Source organism: Papio anubis, chromosome 7 (assembly GCF_008728515.1).
Source record: "Papio anubis isolate 15944 chromosome 7, Panubis1.0, whole genome shotgun sequence".
NCBI classification, from domain to species: domain Eukaryota; kingdom Metazoa; phylum Chordata; class Mammalia; order Primates; family Cercopithecidae; genus Papio; species Papio anubis.
In genome coordinates, this window is record NC_044982.1 from 73577176 (window position 1) to 73600047 (window position 22872).

The 22872-nt window shown below is 42.3% G+C and overlaps 1 protein-coding gene across 1 annotated transcript in view; it reads right to left on the reverse strand.

Moving 5' to 3' along the window:
• The window catches only part of NPAS3 (neuronal PAS domain protein 3), an 861019-nt gene extending 840767 nt beyond the window's left edge, over positions 1–20252 (reverse strand). The window contains 1 exon segment of the mRNA XM_017961099.2: positions 20165–20252. Coding sequence (XP_017816588.2) covers positions 20165–20235 — 71 coding nt within the window. The 5' untranslated portion in view covers positions 20236–20252.
• Positions 20253–22872: the final 2620 nt, after the last annotated feature.

A 22872-nucleotide genomic window follows, 5' to 3' on the forward strand; every position in this document is an offset into this window, starting at 1 on the left:
ATTATGGTATATACAAAAGTGTGACTCCATGCAAAAGGTAGGAATATATTATGACCACAAGAATGCCCATACCACCATAATTCACAAAATGCATGTCTATTCACAACTGAAAAGATTGTATAAACTATGCAGGAAACAGAACTACAGATTACAACTTGCTAAGCAAGACTGTAATATCCTCATAACCATCTTTTAATGTAATACCTCACCATTATGCTAGGCATGATCAAACTTTTGGTCAACCTATTTATGTTATAATTGCAATCATTAGCTTTACAGGACAGTTACTATGGAATCAGAAGATAAGGAAGGTGATGATTTAGTACAATTTGAGAGTGCAAAAATGCTTAATACCAACAATGTCTATGGGAGGTATTAAAAAGTAAGATAGAAGAGGAGAGTTACAGGGTCAACCAGCCTCATACTGGGATTAGGAGAAGGGTATGGGGAAGAGAAAAACAGTATGATGTAGAAAGGTTATGTGGGGAAATGGAGGGGCCCCAGAAGAAAGAATGAACTAGAAAACCACTTTACAAGAGTCAGAAGGTAGTTAACATGGTAAAAGAATGTCATCTCATCAATCCAGACCGAGGCTTAAATCCAGTTTCAAAACTTTACTAGCTATGACCTCGTCTACAAAGGAGAAATATTACAGAACCTATCTTATTGGGTTATGGAGAAATTTAAGTGATCTAATGTAAAGATGAAAAAGTGAACTTTAAACAAGTTGAAGTTTATGGGTAAATAGAACAAACCAGGAAGCGAGCATGCTTACAAAAGACAAACACTGATTGCAGGTGAATGCTTAATTTTAAAATTGAATCTGAGTTGACCAGAAGCCACAGGTTCTTTTGACCAAGCGTTTTGTAACCAAGCGTGCTTACAAAAGAGGACAAACACCTACTGTGATACAACGGAAGACATGAGAACAGGAATACATTAACATCATTAGGACCCATCCACTGCTGAATCAGCTAAACCGAAACAAGCCTGGCGTACTCCACCACATGATTCATGCTTAAGAAATTTGGGGAAGATTACATATTTGGAACCTTCATCATTTTCTCTCCGAATTGTTGACTTTGTGTTGCATTAAGCTCAAGGCAGCTCTCAACTACAGGACTACGCCACCATCAGGTCCTCTCATCCCTCTAAAATAATCCTCATTTTAGTGGTTCAGATTGTTGAGAGACAAGTCTCTATGTCTCTCACATTTCTGCACATCTTGCAGATAAAGTACTATTAACTGTCCTTTGTTAAGGATTAATTAAGGCTGTACAGATAACAGTCTTGGAAGACACAGTGTCCTCCTCCAGAGTAAGGAAGACATGTTTACTGCCTGTTTTAAAAGATTCAGGTTCCCTAAACTCAAGTGTCCGCTTGTAACACAACCTACTGCACTACTGCGTGTGCAGGTATCATTTGACCCTCTTTTTATCACCCTGTGGGAACTGGGGCTCAGATAATTAACTTACACACTAATAGTCTGACTACTGTTAATGCTGTGAGTAATACACTGTCCTTCGTCTCCGACCCGGCATTCATTAAAGTGTAGCAGGCCAACTTGTTGGCTTGCAAGTAGAGTAAAATCTAAGATCCTTCACAATTCTTGACATAGATCTTTAGGGAAAATAGACCCCCTAGAATCACTGTTAAAATGGTATGAAGATGCTGTTTCAGTAGATTATTGGATTTCCTGAAACCCATTCACTAGACTACTGCAACACTGATAGACCACAGGACAGAAGACGCCCCACTCAGTCAGGGCCTACTGAAAGTCTTTGTGACCATGTATGAAATAGATGCTGCTTACAAGTGAATAGCAGCAGAATACAGCGTGGTGTTTATCCTTGGAACAACACTTAGTAAATGAAAACAGCTGCAGGAGGCAGAAAGGGACCAGATCTTGAGAAGTCTAATGTGGTTTGGTTCAACCCAAGCCTAAACACTTGCTATGGATGCCTTTCTACAAAAAAATACTATACCCATCTATAAATCCCAAGTTTAAATTCTATTTCAGCACTGAGCAGGTATTTCCAACCCTGTTTTTTTCTTTCCTTTTTTTTTTTTTTTGGTTGTTGTTTTGGGGTTTTTTGTTGTTGTTGTTGTTGTTTGTTTGCTTTTTGTTTGATGTTTTGTTTTGAGACAGGGTCTCACTCGGTCGCCCAGGCTAGAGTGTAGTGGCATTAACATAGCTCACTTCAGCCTCAAATTCCTGGGCTCAAGCAATCCTCCTCCCTCAGCCTCCCAAGTAGCTGGGACCACAGGTGTGCACCATTAAGCCTGGCTGATTTTATTTTTTTGTAGAAACGTGGTCTCATCATGTTGTCCAGGCTGGTCCCGAACTCCTGGGCTCAAGCCATTCTCCTGCCTAGGCTGTGATTAAAGTGCTGGGATGAGCCACAAGTATTTCCAATTTTAGTTGACACTACATACCACTCAATTCTAAATTTCTTCATTGGTGGTAGATTTTTACCACAGTTAGTGACTTGTAACTAGATAGACAAATATGGTTACCAATGAAAACATGTACAACACATGTATTTAACCCAATTCATGACATTCACCCATTTTTATACTCAATGTTGTGATAAAATTAATTTTTTTTTTCTAAAACAATGTCACTATGAGACATTGTTTCCAGGGGAGGTACTTCAAAGTGTTGACTAGTGTATCTATATGTGTGGTACAGGAGACAAGGAAGGGCACACTAAAGGTTTTTCACGTTCTATTAATTGAAAACATGTTTGTTATGATAGGCTCCTTTTAAAAATTCAAACAAACTTCACCCCTAACTCTGAATTGTTCTAATCAGATCATCTTCTAGTACCTAGCCAAAATTAGCTTCAGGAAAATAGAGTTTTGATGAGTGACGAGGGGGAAAAGGAGTTACAGAAGTCTAGTACTCATTATAACGTTTTAAAACATTTTCCTAAGTGTCTTCATAATGGAAAAATAGAACATTACCTTTTGCAGAACTGAGTATTTCTTTGGGGAACAATATTTTATCAGTGGTATATTCCATTATTGCTGACAAGAGCTATAACTACATAGTTACAGGGATGAAATACTCTTAATCTACATGTGATACACAGGACATATGTATAATCTACACACATATATAGAAATTAAGCAAAAAGTTTAATCATCTTACGAAAATATACATGCAATGCCTATTAAGTATCATTAATTGGGAATTTTCAAGAAAACATAAATAAGTGATACCTCTATTTTCAAAGTCATTAATCTACTAGATGCAAGAAATCTTACTTACTCATAAATCTTTAAATCTGTCTGCACTACAAACCCCAAATCAGTTCACCTTTACGAGTAAAGGAGAAGAATTAGGAGAAAGTGCTTTTTAAAAACAAGGTTAAAAAGAAATAAATAACTGTTGTAGTTTGGGTAAATATCTCACTACAGAATTTATTCCTCTATAAATGTTTTAGGAACACACAAAATCTTCAGAGATTAGTTATTCCCTTAAGCAGTTGCCTGTCCATCAAATATTACATTGTTAACTTCCTTCTTCATGGTATATCATCTAGTTTTCCAATATTTCCAGAGTTCTTCTACTGTCTCAATTGAATTTAACAAACAAATGTACTTATCTCCAAACATTTTTAGTATTTTTCTTCAGTGCTACATTGAGTCATGGCATCATAAGTCACTTTAAAATTTAACTTAAGGCATCCCATTGCTTCCATTGCAAAGTCCTCTGGATACTCTTGAAATAAGATGCTTCCTTTCAAAGATGCTTTCATGAAGAAGAATATTTAAACATCCTATATTTTATGGACTGAAATCTGTATAACAAGCATCATATTTGATATAAAAAATTTATTTAATCATTTTATAAATATGGAATATTTGTAAATGTTAATGCCATTGGAAAAACAATCTGCCATTTATAGTACATCTCATTATTTTATATTATATGTCCACATAATTCAAATCACATAATCATAGATTTTTGCAGCTGGAAGTAGGTATTAGCAACTCAATATGCAAATAAAGAAACTGAGGCTCTCAAAGGTTAAAGAACCTACGTAGAATACAACTTCCTACAAAGATAATGGAAGACTAACACTGGTGACCAGGATTTATGCCATTCCATGCTGCTGCACTAGTTCCCAAGCAGCAAGTAACCAGTGGTAATTCATAATGTATTGCCCTGACAATCTCGATATCCATGGGCTTCTGTCTTAAGTACACATTTATTACTGAGTAATGGAACTCTTGCTTTTTGCCGGCCCATTGCTATACACAAAGATTGACACCCTTTGGTGCATCTTGACTTTGAGAGCTCTCTACTAACTTCTGTCCTGGTGTATTTTACTGGCAGTTTAAAAATCCTGATTCAGCAATGTTATGGCAATACTATTACAGTTATCTTTTAAAATATACAAAACCACATTAGCTAGAGGGTGGTGTCACTATCATAAAAAGGGCTATGGGCCAATCATTTGTTTCAGTTGCTATGCAGCCACATCCATACGGCACAGATTGAGGCCTCAGGAAATTCTTAACATTCTGAGGTAAATACAAAGACGTGGGAAGATTATTTCTTTTTGTGAAGACTGTTCTACCTAGGTAGTAGTTGTATCACATCTGAAATGGATGCTGAAATGTAGATATACCCAACTTTTTATAGTTATAAGCTTCCCTATGTTTTATTTTTTAAATGATCCTGACTTTTCTCATCCTAAAATCAATAATATATGTGCTGTATGAAATTAAACCCTATGGATGAAACCACAGGCAAGAGCAGTAAAGGTTATGGAAAAATATGCCTTTATAATGCTTCTGTTATCTGTGCTGCTAACTATAACTCTTGCATATATAATTCCATTATACTTTTATAATTCAGGGCTTTGAAAATGCTTTTGAACCATTAATATATTTTCCTGGTTAAAATTCTTTGAGATGTTCTTAACAAGAGTCTTAGATAATGAATTTGGGCAAACTCTGGAACAGTCTTTACAGTATTATCATTCTCATTAATTTTCAGAACTACCCACTGTGTTGAGATGATTGTCATGGACCTAAGACTTCAATTTGGCTAAATATTTTTGCATATATTTCAACATATAAGTAACTAACAGATGTTTAAATGTTAAGTTCATATGGAAGAAATGGTTAAATGTATTTAATCTCATGATTTCTTTGCCACACTAATTCTTATTTTACTATTTCTTTATGTATTACACTATTTCCTCTATACTTTGGTGTATAATAAACCAAAAATTCCAAAATTCCTTCAAAGACAATCCTTCAAAACATTCTAGAATTAAGAAATCTATGCATATATAAATTTAATATATGTAGCATAACTAACTTTTTTAAAAAGAATACCTTAAACAGTGATATAATTAGTAATATAAAATAATTATTTTTATAAAATATACAGAGTTCATATAAAGCATAGGACTGGATTTTTTACTTTTTTCCTTTATATTTTTAACAGAAAGAATGGTTTCCATTTATATTCTTATTTGGCTTTATCAACCTGATATATACTGCCCTAACCTGCCAGTAAAATATGGGTAGAAGACTAAAAACAATATTACTTTAAGAGAGTTAATGCAGTACACAGTTCCATATTTTCATCTAGTTTATTCTTTTCTCTTTGCCTGTTTGGTTATCTCTGAAGACTGCTTCTGTTTCCATTGTTTCATCCTTTAGCATTCACATATCAGAGCAATAAGTATTTCATTACTGGTTTATCTGTCCAGAGGCTTGAGAAGCGGTAACAATTAACCCTCCCTTCACAGTGATTGATACAGGCTTTGCTTTCAATTTGTTCCACTACACAGATCATGAAATTCTGAATGCAATCATCCTCATTGACCTACACTTTCAAACACACAGCTACAATGAGACTAAAGTAATTATTAAAAGGAACACAGGACTACTGAGATCTGAAACAAAGTCTTTTTAAAATCTGTTAGACGACCTTCTGGTAAAATTGGCAAATTCTGATGCTAAGGAAAATGATAGCTTAGTGTCCCTGTCTGGAAATATTCAATGCAAGCTGATCAATGTATATTATGGTGATTGCATTGGCTGTAGTATGTCCTTAGAAAATACAGAAAGCCATTCTAGAACTGTTAGAAACACATAGAGTTAAACTGTTAACATTGTGCCTTACTCTGTATAAAATTTTTTCAAAGAAACTAAAGTTCCTGATTTCTGTAAAAAGTAAAATACACTGACCATAGCGAAGAATTAAGACTGGAAATGCAATAGTTTTATTGTCTAAGAGTTGCATACCTGAGCCCTACATTTTCCCTCTCCCCTCTCCCTTTAGATGAAGAGTCACAGTAAGAAATGAATACATTTTTCACAAAGTCTGGAAAAATGGCTTCAAATAAATATTAATCTACTGCAATCGATATATATGAGGAATGGAGAGGGGCTGGTAGGAGAGTGGTGACTACAGAACTATATTAAAACAAGGGTTGCAGTTAAAGAAAATCAGGGCAGAAAGCAAGGCAGCAGGCCTGAGGCTCTAATCACAGAACAGAGTGATGGAGATGAACCAATACTGCATGGATTAGCGATGAATTATTTTGAACCGTAATCATATGCCTGCACAGGAGAGAGGCAAAAGCTAACCATTGCTCATAAACTGATCTGCTGATTTCCAGAGACAGAAAGAGAGAGGCAAAGAGAGAGAAAAGAATAAATTCATATGCTAAACTAATTCAGAATAATGAAAACCTAAAGATGTGGTTATATTTCAAGTAACATTTTATGTTTAATGTCTGCTACATACTACATAATATGCAGTGTTTCAAATATAAACTGTAAAGTTCTTAGATTCAGACAGGATTAAACCAACCATTTCTTCTAAGATTAGGATGCAATATATGTACTCTACATTCTTCGTTGCCCAATAAAACCATTTTTGGACAACTTTGACATCCCCCAAATATAAATGTTTTAAGTATTTATTTACAAAGAAGAAACAGCATTCAAGAAATTAACTTCCTTTGGATAATGTGAAAAATTCATAGCAAATGAAGATTCAATTGTTAGAACTAATTTTGTTAGGAAGAAAAAAATCAAAACTGCTGGTAGCAAGAGATTCCTGAGATTCTTATGAACAGACTGTTTAAATGAAGAGCACTTTAATCAGTAGAGGAATCCTCACGTTTCTAATGTCTTGCTGTGCATTCTGCAGGTTATAGTAGCAGCTGGTAGAGGTCATATATCTTTTGTGAGCATCCCAAAAAGGCTCACTGCCAGACTGTTAAATTATGAATAAGCAATGAACAAAAGAATGCAGATACGGTGGTGACAAGATAATCCAAGCAAATTTATCTATGACAAATTTCACAGGATTAACAAATTACATTTACACAGAACAATAAAAATGTGCAAAAAAAAAATGATGAGCCTACTTTTCCTTACAGCATTAGGAAAACAAAAAGTCACCAATCCACTGCATACATTTAAATGTAACTCAATCTAAAGTAAGACATTTATAATGTTCAAGATATCTATGTAACATTTTTCCATTTCAGATAGACATACACAAACATGGTATATCTTATATTTTATATATAATTTATGTTGTAAACAGTGTATATATATGTATCATGTGACTTACATATAAGCTGCGCACACTATATACAAAAATCTTGTATAATTTAAAAAATCATATACATGAATAGAATACATGTTTTTAGAAGTGGATTCTGATGAATAAATTATATTTGTAAAGGGAAAATGTCCCCTCCATCAGCACAATACATACTAGTTAATAAAATATCCTTATTCATTCATGTCTCCATTTTCTAGGGACAGAGAGAGAAGTTCTGCAAACAGTTTCAATCATTCCACTTGCCATCATCAAAATACTGCCATCTCTCTGAGTTAAAGTGCTTCTGAATGAAGTTTAGAGCTAGCATCCTTTTCCGCAGTGTTACTTTAGCAGAAAGGAAAATCCAGAGATTTAGGGAAGAGAGTGTTAATTATATCTATATTCACACACAGATGACCCTTAATTCAATATTAAATTCTTTATAATAAAATTCTTTTTATAAATCTTACAAATGAAAACGCCCTAGTTCATCAGCTATAAGGAAATATTATTGAAATGCCCTATAAGTTTATAAAGTGGTCTTAAAATGCCGTGGGACACTACTTTTCAAAATGTGCAATTAAGATTTGTAAGTTTAATGTTTTATACTAGGTACCCAACTCACAGTCCTTTAATTCTGCATTAGAATACTGATGATAATATAATACTGTAATCAGATGTAATCTCTTCTAAGATGATCTGACGGCTGTTTAAAATTTTGTAGTCTATTTTTCACTTAATGCTTCCTATTGACTTTTGTTTTTTATCTTCAATATTTCAGTAAAACAACCCTCTAAATTTTAAGTTCTTTGCCACATCTTATAAGGCAACTTATCCTTTCATAAACAAGATATTTGCTGAAGGTAAAAAATGAATCTGATACACAAGCAAATTACCTTGCAACCACAAATACTCAAGCAATTCTTATTCAGTCCTTTAAAGCATGAAATTTCTATTATACATGTTATTTTTAAAGAAGCTATTTAGTTGACAATATTACATCCAAAAATGTAAAGATAAATGTGGCATGTTTGTCTACTACTGCAATCTTGCATATATTCTGCAATGAACACCCACTCACGTCACATGCTACAAAGTTTCCTAAAGTACAGTTTTTGTTAAAGAACTGTTATGTATGGGACCAACCCCTAGGGTTCCTGGCTTAGAGGAAAAAAATGTTACCAAAGCCTAACTTTCCCTTCTTGAAGATGACTCTGCGTGTGTGTATGTGTGTGTGTGTGTGTTGCAGGGATGGGGGAGTAAATAATAACTTACCATTTATGTATTTATTGTGGTCCATTTTAACATGTCATATTTTTAATTAAATGAGTGAATGCATGTAAAGCTCTTAGAAAAGTACCTGTTTATTAGCACACGATGCTATATAAATGCTTGCTGCCACTGTTATAATGCCAGATAATTTGGCAGGAGGCCAACTTGTACAAATCCTTATAAATTTCAAAAGACAATGTCCAGAAATACAGTTAGGTACTAAAATGAGTTATTCAGAAAGCCTTATGAGACTGTTTCTACACAACCAGTGGCAAAAGTATTACAAAATAAAAATGCTTCAACTATAATCTTTAGACAAACTTGTGGCACACTCTGAGCCATGAATTATATGAGCAGAGGGCCTTGAGAACTTCACATGCTGTGACCAAAGAGGCAGATGTACATGGAAACCTGATTCTTCTGACACCACTCAGCTACAAATTTGCCCTAAAGTATGTATAGCTATGGAGGTTGCCCACAAAACTACTGGGACAGTAAAGGGTGAGGTAACAATGCTTTCAATATTGATTCTTTCTCTAATTTCATAAACACTGTATTTCTCCAAACATCTGATGAAGGACCAACACACAGGGCTATCGTTCACTACTCACAGTGAATTGGTCTTTCTGCCATTGGAACTCTCTGATATTGGCTCGGAAATCTCTGAGTTTGGAAAGTCTGAAAACGCAGGCCCTTCCACACTGGTGTTCAGGTACGTTTCTACAAAGACTGTACTGCCTAAGTTCACCTCAGAGACAAACCTGAATTCGGTCTCTAACTCTATCACCTTCCTTGAGAATGCTAAACCTCTATTTTCTCATGCATAAATGGGGATATTAGCATTTCCCTCCTAGGTCAGTGGGGAAACTAAAGAGAAAATTATTGTGAAGCATGTAATATAGTATCTGAAACATGGCAGTGTCCAATGTTTATATTATATAATCATCATCATCATATACTATTTTTTTTAAATCTCATCAAAATAACTTTTATAAAATTTGCTATAATTTCACTTCAATTTATACAGTATCTTTTCTCACTCCTTCCTCCAGGAGCCTCTAACCACTTTATAGTCACTAATTACAATAGTTTCCAAATTGAATAACTATCCTCCCAGAACATTGAGCTAACAGAAGTGAAAAAAGAAAGCCTTATATTTCTATGAATTCATTACTTCTTACTCTTTTAGAAAAGGGTGTCTTCTGGCTCTCTATAATATTCTATATATCCAATAGAAGGGCAAGCCTATAACCAAAGCAACTGCTCTTACAAGGTATATATTTAGTACTGTACCTGGCACGCATCACCATGGTCCACAGTAGAGGTTCAATAAATGAAGCTGAATGAAAAAACCAGTCAATCATTACATTCTAGGGCCAGGAGAACTGTGGGCCATAACAACATAAGATCTTTATCTTGCTTCTTCTGGTTTCATATACAAGACCACAGCATTTCAATTAATTCACCAAGACACTATGTTTTACAAATGCATACAGAAAACTTCAACTATTGCTTAATGTTGTCACTGCCCTAGTCATTTCAGATACAGTCGCAGTTACTTTATTCTTACTAAGCCATGTCCTGTTTCTGCATTGTAGTATTACTAATATTACTACACATTCTTCTAACTATTCTATCAAACTTAATAGTGCAAACATCCTATTCACACTAATGAGGCCCAGCGCAGTAAAAATACCATTCAGTTACAGTTGGTTTATTACACTGACCAATGAGGGGGAAAAAAAGGCTACTATTTACTAGGAAAATACTAACATCATCGAATGCAAACAATTGGATTTTCCCATAAATTCTAGTTCTTACTAATCATAGATTTATATATTTAAAGTTTCACATATTCCATTATGTGCAATTTTGATAGCATTTAAAATTTAAAGAATAACATTTAATCAACTAAAATTTAACATACTAACTTAGTTACTAAGTTTCGGCTTTATTCATCCTAAGCAGTTAAAGACATGTCTATAAAACACCTGAAGTTAGACTGTAGCCCCAGTACAATGCAGAACTTTTAAAAATCAATTAGAGTGATTAAATGTTATAAGCAGAAAAAGTGACTGTGTAAACATAGCATGGAGGTGGCGGGGGCTAGTTCTGCTTTCATGTGGGTTAATTTTCTTTAAATTTAGTGACATTCTGCATAAGATACAGGTTTACTAGAATTTTAGAAAAACAAAAACAGATTAAGGTTACATTAAGGTCATTATTAATAGTAAAGCACTTAAGGAAGTTAGTAAAGGAAAGCATTCAAAGGATTTTCAAATTTTTGTAATATACTCTCCATAAATATCCCCAAATAAAGGCCAGGCACAGTGGCTCATGCCTGTAATCCCAGCACTTTAGGAGTCTGAGGCAGGCAGATCACCTGAGGTCAGGAGTTTGAGACCAGCCTGGCCAACATGGTGAAACCCCCGTCTCTACTAAAAATACAAAAATTAGCTGGGTGTATTGGCATGTGCCTGTAATCCCAGCTATTTGGGAGGCTGAGACAGGAGAATCACTTGAAGGCAGAGGTTGCAGTGAGCTGAGATTGTGCCAGTGCACTCCAGCATGCCTGGGCAACAGAGCAAGACTCTGAAAAGACAGACAGACAGACAGAGAAAGAGAGAGAGAGAGACAGAGAGAGAAAGAGGGAGAAAAGAAAGAAGAAATCCCCAAATATGAAGACCTACAGCTTAAGAAAATAAATAATGCTTCCCCAAAAGTGTTGCTTCACAGAAGCCATAGAAAACCTCACCACAGAGCAGGGGATCCTAGCAGCAGGTCCCACTTCAAACAGACACAATTTTAACATACCACTGAATCCCAGACCAGGATCTGGGGCAGGGAAAAGGAGTAACGTGGTTCACAGGTATTCTGGCATTCTCATAAAATAGCTATATTACAGTATAGGGGCAGCCATTGGGTAGAAGAATTACAGGGGAAAATCAAAATTCATATGACTAAAATTATCAAACTACTCCAATTTGTGGATTATATTTGAAGTACAGTATAAGTCTTACCAATTCATTACTGAGATATTAATTGCACATCACTTTTAGCCATATTTTTAAGACTATATAAAGACACAGAAACCAAAACCTTACTAATAATACTACTAGGTGCTGAAAATACCTCATGTAACTTAAAAAAAAAAAAAAGTATCAAATAATGTTGAATTCAGGTTTGCTCATTTGCTCACTGTAAGGAATCAAATCCAGGGATTAGCATATTGTGCATGTGGAGTAGTTATATGCCTTTCAATTCATAAATCAGAAATTGGACATCTGAAAAGATGTTGTAATGTGGGAGGGTCTTACATAATAAAGGTCATTATAACTCCTGGCTCTGGAGCTATACGATCTAATATCCTCTCTGGTGGATCATGATATGCCCATGCATTACAGTTCTTGTTGACAGTCTGTTGCCTTGGAAATATTTCATTATTTCAGTTTTTCCATTTGTAGACCCTTGGCCTTGTGATATGAAGGCCATCCTATTTCATATTTTCGATTATCATTTAAGCAATCTTTTGGAGCTATTTATATATATAAGCAAGTGTTAGACAATGCATATAATCATTTATCATCCCTATTTAAGCTTATACTGTAGATAGAAATACCTCCAAAAAACAGTCTCCACCACCTTTACTTTTTCAACCAAAAGCCTTGTGCTACTGGGATATGCTTTGCAAATCAGCATGGGCATATCACATGCTTGACACTTCTCTCTGTCTAATTTTCTTGGTTATACATCCACATAGTAGAAAAACTTTGTGGTAGCGCTATATAATTTGCAGTCTATTGGAGTTTAAAGAAAATCAAACAAGTTTATGTACACAAGGTTTTCAACTTGTTCTTTCAGGCTCTAAAGAGGCACTTTCTGTATATATAACTCAGAGAAATTTAAGAAGCACTAAATAGTAACCAAAGACATTATCAAGAATGAGCTTATTTTTCTGAAATTTACATTATAAACATTACTATAAGGAAATGACTTTGGTACTGTATTATTATACACAGGTTAGATATTTTATAAATAAATGAGACAATTCAAAAGATATATTTTTCTCTGTTTCTGCTTACTAATATATTTGAAAAGCAGTAAAGAATACATTGTCCATAAATGCCTCTGTGAAATCAATGATTTGGAAAACATTTTTTTAAATAAATAGGAGGATACTATTTAAAACATATCCACAGAAAGTCATCTTTTATAAACATATTTGTGTTCAACTGCTACAGGGAAATACTACTATTAACCAACAAGTTCTAGGCACAATGTGCAAATAAAGGTGGAATTATTCACTTACTTGAAGCAAGTAGTATGAAAAACAGCCCCCTCCTGAACAAACCATCTGATTTCCCATTTCTCATTACAAAACCAAATCAACTTACATGTGTAATGTTTACACTTAAAGTGTTAAGAGCATTTAAAACCCTGATAACAGAGTGAACCCTTGGGGCATAAAACAACTGTTTGGATAAGGGGCCAAGTTGGTGGTTACTGCCTTTTGAAAGGCTTAGTTTATAACTCCTTCCTTCCTATCTTCTACAGTGCTCCCTCTGCCCCGCACCCCGCTGTTATTACTCCTCCTTCTCCATACAGGTTAAACCTTCTCAGATCCAACCTTTAAAATGACAGCATCCAAGCTGAACAAGAAGATGCTATTAAAGGGCATTAAATTAAATACAGTATATCCTCCTACAACTTCAATCAGAATTTCAGACCAAGTGTTATTTAGTTCAGCTCTCAAGTGGAGCAGAATAACAAATCGCACACTTTGATTTACCTTCTTCGAATGCCAAATGGAGACAGGTGATAAAGAAAGCACTCATGCACAGGCTATGAAGTTTCCTCTAGAAATTAATTCTATCTCTGAGATTCTTATCTCAGAGAAATTCCCAAAATGGCACACAAATAGGCCTCTGCTAGAGAGATTACTGGGGCCATCCCAGTAAATACATTTATTAACAACACAACTGGGAGGGAAGGAGGGAAGGAAGGAAGGAAGGAAGGAAGGAAGGAAGGAAGGAAGGAAGGAAGGAAGGAAGGAAGGGAGGGAGGGAGGGAGGGAGGGGGGAGGGAGGGGGGAAACCAATTATAAACTTCTGATTTCAAAAAGTATTCATGTTAGATAAAAAATAATTTTTAAAATCCTTGCACAACGCTCTGAGAAATTTTTTTTACTACAAGAGTAAAGTAATATGTGAATTCTTCATGAAACACTGATACTTCTTAAGAAGTAAATGCTCATTTTAGCTATATGAGTTATCAGATTTTCTACAGTTTGGGAGCAATAGTTAATGCTATACACATTTAACATCTTTAAAAACTGGATTTTGTATTATTTACTCGCTGATACATGATGTTTACAGAATCATCTCGCGTTTAGAATTAGTCAATTATGTATCTACTTAACAAAAGTATTCCTTAATCCTGACAATTCTGCCTTCCCTATTGTATGAAAGAAATAAGCAACAGTACAATATAAGCTTTTTAAATGAATGGATGCCTGAATATCTCCTTATCGTCTTCTGATGTAAGCTATAGGTTAAATATTATGTTGCATCAAAAATAAAACTATGTTATAATAATTAAATCTTGCAACTAAGCACACCCCTTGTCTTCAAGTTCACTTAAGCCTGTGAGGAAAATCAACGCGCCTGCTGCGGGTGGGGGTGCATATATCTGACTGTATTTGTTTTCCTCATGAATCAATGGGTAACATTTCATGCTTCCTACTGCGCCTTTCCTCTTCGGAGACAGAAAGAGATATCCACTTTGCTCAAACCAATATGCTATATACAATTAATGTCATTAACGCTGCCAATTAATAGTAAATAGGATTCCAAAGAAAGTAGGCTGGGTGGACAGCAGGAGGGAAAACCACGTTGGTGGTGATGGGGAGGGGGTGCTGAGTTACTCTGAAAATCTATCAATGCTACTCACGTAGGACAGTTACGGGTATTTTGAACACAAACTCCCTTTTCCTGTGGCTGTACTAGTTTAACTAACTTCAAACAGACATGCTCCACTGAGCCCCTTGCCTGGATATGCAATTCTCACCAGGAACTTTTTAAAACACAGATCCCCAAACAGTAACTAACGGGGCATAGATGCTCCAACTGCTGACACATTTTGGATCTCGCTGTTTGTTTGCTTATTTGGATTTGAGGGTTTTCTTCTTTATTTTTCTTTTTCCTTTGGGAGGGGCATGGAGGGGAGGGAAAGATGAGAGCGGAGGGCAGAGCGGGAGACCCACAAGTTGCCGAGCGGAGGGCGCAGCCCGGGAGGCGGGGAGGCGGGGAGGCGGCGGCCGCGCTCCTCTGGGCTCGGCCCGGCCTAGCTACTCGCGCGGAGACGGAGACGGAGCCGGCCCCTCCGCGACACATTCCGGGCCTGGCGCGAGCTCCGCGCTCCCCGCCCCCGGCCTCCTCCTCCTGCTCCTCGCCTCCTCCCCCTGCTCGCCGCCTTCCCTCCCCCTCCCCAGCCTTATTCCCTTCCTCGAGAGCAGCTGCCAGGGGACCTGCGGCGGCCCCGGGGATCCCCGGCCCCCCACCCTCGCTGCTGCTCCCGTCACACGGCAGCGCCTTCGCATCTCTGTTTGTTTCTCTTTTTCTTTTTCTCCTTTTCTGTTTCTTTCTTCTTTTTTTCTTTTTTTTTTTTTTTTTTTTTTTTTTTTTTTTTTTTTTTTTTTTGTCAGCGAGTCACTCTATTCGCCGAGCCGAGGAGGTGCGACTGCTCAGAGAGCCCGGCCGCCGCCAGAGCCGCTCGCTGCCGCAGCCGCCGCGGGGACAATGCGCGGGGCCCCGGGCGAGCGCTGCACCCAGACGAGGTCCCCGCGGGCTCGCGGCCCAGGAGGCGGGCGGGCGGCGGAGCTGGGCCCTCGGCGGCGGAGGCGGCGGCGGCGGCGGCGGCGGGAGCAGCGGCCCGGCGGCAGGTTCAATAAACAGAAAAGTGTTACCGTTCTCGCCTGGAAGGATCCTGCTGAAAGCTGGGCTTGGTGGGCGCCATCTTCCTGCTATTTTTTTTCCTCTCTTACTTTTTGCCTTTCTCCCCCCTCCCGGGTGGGGGGCGTGGGCGGGCGGGGGTGTGCGTGTGCGTGGGGTGGCGGGAGAGTGCGGCCGTGCGCGGCGCTCTGGGCTGCCCGGCGGGCGGCGGCCGGGACTGGGGCCGTGGCCGTGGCCGTGGCGGCGGCGGCGGCGGCGGCCGTGCTGTTGAGGCGGGGAGGCTACGGAAAAGTAGTGGGGCCAGAGCCTCGCCGGCGGCCGGTCGTCCCCTCGCGCCGCCGGTGCTCCCAGGCGTGGGTCGCCGCCTCCTCCGCCGCCTGCGCCTTCTCCTCCCGCTGCTCGCCGGGCGCCGCCGCCGTCCATGCGCCGCAGAGCGCCCGCGGCCCGGGCCGCCCCGGCTCCCGAGGCATGCCCGGCGCGGAGACAGGCGACCGGCGGCGGCGGAGGAGGAGGAGGAGGGGGAGGCGGCGGCGGCGGCGGGGGGAGGCGGCGGCGCGGTCCCGCGGGCTGCCCGGCCCAGGGCCCCGCCGCCTCCAGGTTCTCAGCCCCGCGCCACCACCCGCGCCCCCCCCGTCACCCCTTTCTACCACCCGGAGCCACCCGGTGGCAGGTGGGGCGCACACCCTCCCGGCGGGGGGCGCGGGGTCTAGGCCGGGAGGAGCGGGGAAGGGGAGGACACGCAGGGGGTTCCAGCTTGACCGCTGTGAAAGTATTTCTGGGCATTTTCCAGCTGCTTTGCTCCAGAGCGCTCTCTCGCACGCAGACACACACACCCCCCCTTCTCTCTCTCTCTCTCTCTCAATCTCTCTCGCTCGCTCGCTCGCTCTCTCTCTCTCGCTCTCGTTGGGGGACTGGAAGGCTCGGCTGCCGGCGCAACAACGCCACTCAGTTGCAGTTTCAAACACTTCCCTTCTCTGGAGTATTGCAGCCAGGAAGAAAGAAAGAAACAGCAAAAGGAACTGGGAGGCCACGGGAGCGAGCTGGGGCAGGACACAGTCCCGGGAGCTCCTTGGGGGCAGCGGAAATCAATGCGGGTGGGGGGTGCGCTGGCCCAAGAGCCCCGTGGGCGGCGCAGCAACAGCACAAGCACCTTGTGGCTCTGGGGCTCTCAGCAGCGTTCCCAAAGCCGGAGCATCTGCATCAGTCACGGACGTACAGGAGTGCAGACCCCAGGGTTCACAGGTGAATCCCCGCGCCTTTAAACTCACATATGGAAGCCCCTCCCGACTCGGGTCCTGGGACCTGGGACCGGACTGCGCCCTCTGGGATCTAGCCCAGCCGCACCCCGGTTTGACAGTTGAGCAAGGCCTAGAGAAAGGCTGGGTACTCAGTCCAGGGCCCGCGCTAGAATCCTGTTACCTGGGTAGACCCTGGTCAGTGCGTTTTCTCCACTAAACCAATCAGAAGCGTGTGGACAGCTTTTTACGCAGAGACTTGGGTCAGTCATGTGTCAACCAGGCAAGTAGAAAGGACTCCCAAAGCATTTCCACTTTGAATGAATGAAAGCGCCTGATGGAAAACATCAGTCCTGTGTGAGGTTCTGCATTTGACTGTAAACTTACGAAAAAAAATAAAGACCTGAAAAGGGGTCCTCCATTCAGTCTCTACGACTCCAGTAAAGTAGGGCTGGGAGTTGGAAACTTCCAACGAACACATAAATGTTTTTCGTGGTAGAGGTGTTTAATCTGCATGATGGTGTTTTAAGTTCTCTTTGGAGTACACTCTACAGGTAGGAGAGAATGAGAAATGAACTGGAGTGGAGAGTGTTATGGACAAGATATACATGGGCTGGCAGAGAAGGGAAAAAGTTGCCAGTTCAAAGTGTTGGCTCCAGGACACCCAGTCTAGGGGGTTTCTGCGCCAAGATGACAAATAAGAGAAGCTTGTAGTCTCCCAACAGGCCACTCTTTGCTTGAAAAACCCCCACTCCTGTCACTCCCGCGGCAGACTCCTCAAAAGTACTTAAAAATAATTTTTTGGTAAAATGATATGTCACCATTCACTTAACAAATCCAGATGGAAACAAATCCAAGCGGAAACTAAGTCTGTCCCTCAGAACCCCACAATCCTGTTGAGGTGCCAGAGGACAGGGGACTCCTGACTCAGACCCTACCTCCAACACCTACCAATGACCTTGCCCTACACGGCTCACTCTCTGCCCCCCTACCCCTATTTTAACTAAAAGACAGTAACAGGTGTCATCATGTCTTAGCAACAAAATCAAAGAAGTCTACATTTTTCACAGCTATTATCTTCTCTTCTGTCAATATAACACAAAAATCGAAGGAGGGAATAATGCACCCCAAAAGCTAAAGTTTAGAGATGCTAGAAAAAAAAAAAAAAAAAAAGCCTTAGTCTTTAGAACTGCAGTGGAATTCAGAGACTTCATAAGGGACCCAAATTCAGAGTTGAAAGTGGAAAGCACCAATGCAGCTCTCAGTGTTGAGGTGGCAGACTGTAGGGGACTGCCCCTGGTGCTCCTGCCTTGAGGGAAAATTGTCTCTGAGGTGATCTTTATGGTGAGGGATAACAACACTCAGAGCAAACCTGATGGCAGAAAATTCCTAAACCCCCACCCCTTTATGCTCAATTTATATGGTATAGGTTAGCTCAAGTTCCCGGAGGTCCCTGAAATCTTCCAAAGGCCATCTGACACTTCTGACCCTTGACTCCCTACTTCACAGACCATACTACTGTGACCATTGCCTGCACTTCCTAGTTAAAGTGACCGCCAGATTCTATTGTCATTTAAATGTTGTATAAGTGACAAAAAAAAAAACATACCTGAACCATGAAAAGGAAAAATCTCATTCTTTTCTAGTCTTTTATGTTTGAAAGAGACCCAGATCTTTTGTATTAAAGGTTCCTGTAATCACTGAAGTAAAACAAGACTAAAATAATTTAAATCAAAAATCTCTTTGACAAGGAATAACCCCTTTTTGAGTTATTTTCCAAACTCTTAAAAAAAAAAAAGAAAGAAAGAAAAAAACTTCAGGCAGTACACAGAGCATATAATGAAGGCTTCTACAGAATATTTGGAATACTGGGCATCAACTTGGAAAACACTCAATGTGTTATGCAAAATCTGCTCTGGTCACTGGGCCATTGGTTGGAAGGCACAAAATATGGCAGTGATAGATTATCTTAACCTTTTCAGTTTAAATACTGTTGGTTCAAATCAAAGGTTCTCAAATCAATGAAGTTTGAAATACAAGGTAAAAATAGGAACTGTTATTTGAATTATGCATTGTGTATATTTTAAGTTAAATGCCATTGGCAAATCTCTCAGATGTTTAATCGTGTGCAATCTGGGAAACACAAATATTTAATTTCACACTTTCATGTGCTCTTTTTTCTTCCATCTTTTATAAAACCAAGCCCCACAAATGGGGAGTTTACCTTTCACAGTATATTGTTAGTTTTTCTCAGCGCATTTTTGTGGATTACATTTTCAGTAAAATCTTGGAACATCAAAAGTTGTCCTCAGGAAAAACTTCAGGGTTCTAAAGCTGTTGGTGGTGGTAAATTGCTTTCCCTTTCTTTCCTAATTGAATCAAATTACTATTTCAATGTCAAATACATAATTTTTAAGAAAAATCTATAAATACTTTTAAGAGAAATACAAACAAATAATGCTTTAAAACTTCCTTCTCACCACCTACCCTGACTTTGTAAAATTTGCTTCCTAACTTGTATTCCTGAATCTTAGGCATTTGCATTATAATGCGTTTAAGATGAATACTTAACAGCGCCTAGGAGACTCGGATTTCATGCTGTATTTCCCTGTAGTAACAGGTGACATGATAACACTGTTATGTAGAATTCCAAGTCTACAGCTACACGTGAAAATCGTTCCTATTCTGTTTGGAAACAAATGATCAATCAGCCTCCAGTGATCAATTGCCCCCCTAGCTGTCCGTCTGCGCGGGTCCGCATCCGGCTGGGGCATTGAGAAAATTCCACGGGAAAGGGATGAGGATCCTAAACTTTGCAAAAGCACCTTGTGCGGCGTCTCAGACTTCGCTGCAACTCCTCCGCTACTCGGGGCTGAGGCTCTGGATTTGGGGGCCAGGCAAAGGGCAAAGGATGATTTCACTTCGCCAGCGCACTGGAGTGCTTTTCAATCCACCAAAGTGAAGTGTGTTTTTCTTCCTCATCTGTAGAACGAGGGGCAGGCAAAGTGAGCCCTGGCAATGTGCATGTGTGTTGTAAGACACAAAACAGGAGGCAAAGTGAGTCCCACCCAAGCACCCCGGGGCGAGGGCACTATCCCAGTCCAGGCGGGACTACTCACCGCTGCTGGTAGGAGGTGATGCCCTGGACGTTCTGCGGGGTGCCGTTGGCCGCGGCGCCGGCCCTCCCCATGCCCGCGCCGGCCGGCACCCCCGCGGCCGCCCCGCCGGCCGCCGCGGCCGTCACCTGCACGCTGAAATCCGGAAAGATTCGGATCATCGCCGCGGCTTCGGCCCCCGGGCGCGGCGGCTCTGGGCACTGGCTGGCGGGGGTTCGGGCTCCGGCTCGGGCGGCGGCAGCAGCAGCAGCGCGAGCAGCGGCGGCGGCAGCAGCGGAGCCAGGCACCAGCCTGCAATCCCATTAGTGAGCCGCGGCCACTGTGCGCCGCGGAGAGACGCTTTGATGTGCGCGCAGCGGGCTGGGGTGGGGGGGTGCCGCGAGCGCGAGGAGGAGGTGCGGGGGGCGTGCGAGGGACTTGCAAACAGCAAAACGTGTCAGGGTGGGGCCTTTTTTCCCTTTTGGGGGGCGGCGGTGCTCCCCCCTCTTTCCAGGATGTTGCTCTCACTGGCTGCTCCGGCTGCGCCGCGCGAGCCCAGCTGAGGGAAGAAGGGGAGGGGGTGGCGGAGGAAGGATGCACCGGGAGGCTTGGCGAGGACTTGGCCGGTGCAAGGGTATGACCGGCAGCGGAGGGTGCGTTTCTTTCCCGCCCCCCTCTACACACACACCCACACACACACACGCCGCGCACTTCCGACCCAAAGTGCAAGACTCAGGCGCGCTCTCTCTCCCCTCCTTTCTCTAGAGAAATAACCACCATCCAGGCAAGCTCGCGCCTCCCGCGGCTTCCAGCAACCTGGAAGCCAGCCCGCGTGTGCAGGAATGGGGGCGTAGAGCCTCCCTTCCTGTCCGGAACCCCACTCTGCCCGTCTTATGCACATCAGGCAGCGCGAGGGCTGCCAAGCGCAAGTTGGGCTCCTCAAGAACTTGATACTTATCGAGGAGGGATGGTGTGCAAAGACGGAGAGAAAAAAAGAAGCCGCTTTTGTGCAATGGAGAGTTTGTTCTCCTTGTAAGAATGGGCTCTTCCCGCTACTGGTGGGCGGGCGGGTTGGTCCTGGACAAACTTGTGAGGTGAGGACTGCAGGTCCGGCTAGAGGGATCCGGTTGTGCCCCGATGACCCACCTCTATACGCCCCTTTCGACCGATGAAACGAATAAATTAGCAGCCACCACTGAGACGAACTCTGCAAATTCCAACCACCAGGGAAACAAAAAGAGAAAACACGTGCATTTATTTCCTCGCGTCTCTCAGTTACTTCTCCACACTATTACATCAATGTTTCTTTAAGGGGTGAGGAGGCATGCCTGCGGTTTGGGTGAGCCTTTTTAAGTGACGACTTGCATTCCTTTTCACTCGGCTAGTGGGTGGGGGCGGTAGGAGTTGATCGTTTCCCCCACCCCCTGCCCAGGACCCCCGTTGTCCTACTTCCTCCTCTTTCTTCCGGCTCGCGAGCCGGGAGTGGAGTTGCGGGCGGTGGGCGCAGTCTCCTTCGGGATGAAGGGCTCCGACTCCCTCATCTTGCGCGCGCCACCCTCGCCCCCTTTGCTGGTGCGGCTGGTGCTTGCCCCTTCTTGTCCTTGCTCCTTCCCACTCCCTGCACGCCAAGGCCCGGGCCCCACAGCCGCAGCCAGGGGACGAGTGGCCGGCCGCCTTGCCTTCCGCAGGAACCCAAGTTGGGATCGGCTTAGCGTGGTGACCGCGGCCGCGCCGCCCCAGCCCTCGGCCAATAGCGCCTCGCCCGGAGAGGCACCTGCTTAACCCTTTGAGCCTAGGGCGCAGCCGGCAGGCCGGGACACAGAGGGGCAGGACGGATTGGCCAGAAGTTGCCAAGGCCGAGAGTGACACAGGCCGTCCAGCCCAGCGTCCCCGCACACGGTGTAGGGGCCAGACGCCTGCCCTTGCCGCAGACCCGGGCGTCCCCTCCCACCCTGATGGCTCTCGGGAAACAGCCAACCCGCACAAAGGCGAGCCTTTGCCCTGGCGGCGTCCCGCGCCTGCCGGGGCAACCTCTGAACTCCCCTAACCCAAGTCAGTTTCCGGAGGCGCCTCCTGCGCCCGGCAGCCGCTGGGAAACAGAGGGAGGGAGCCCCAGCTCTCGCTGGCCGGGCCCACGGCGCAGCTGCGTTTCCATTTTCCTTTCAAAGAAAATGCTTTGGACGGCAGATAATACCAGGAGATATGAAACTGCTTCGTCCCCCACGTGTTGCACGTAAAAAGAATCGTAATGAGCATCTGTGCCTTGTGTGAGGGATCCCACGAATTTGTTGAAGACCTAACCGAGGTCCTGACTCCCTCCTTCCCGAGAAGAAATCATTTTCTAGCTTATCGGCATTCATTTCGGGGATACTTATTGTGCAGAGGCCAAACGCAAGGTCTTTGGGCCGGGATTGTGGTCATGGGGGCGGAGGCCGGGCTGGTGGAAAAGATTTGATCACAGAAGTGGGTCCTCATCCCACGCGGAGCACACAGCGCTGGGCGTCGCAGGTTGACTTGGATCTCAGCGCGCTCTCCTCCCTACCTCTCGGGCTATGAAAAGATCACAAATACCACTCCTTGGCTCTGCGCAGGCTTTCTCAGAGCGAGAAATGGGAGTTTATGCCAATTCGAGAGTGGTCAGGAATGTTTTAGGGATTGGGAAAAGTTTCTTTCTCTGACTGCATTGGTCAAGGCCGGCGGTATTGTAGGCCAAAGGAAGTCTAGTATGTAAA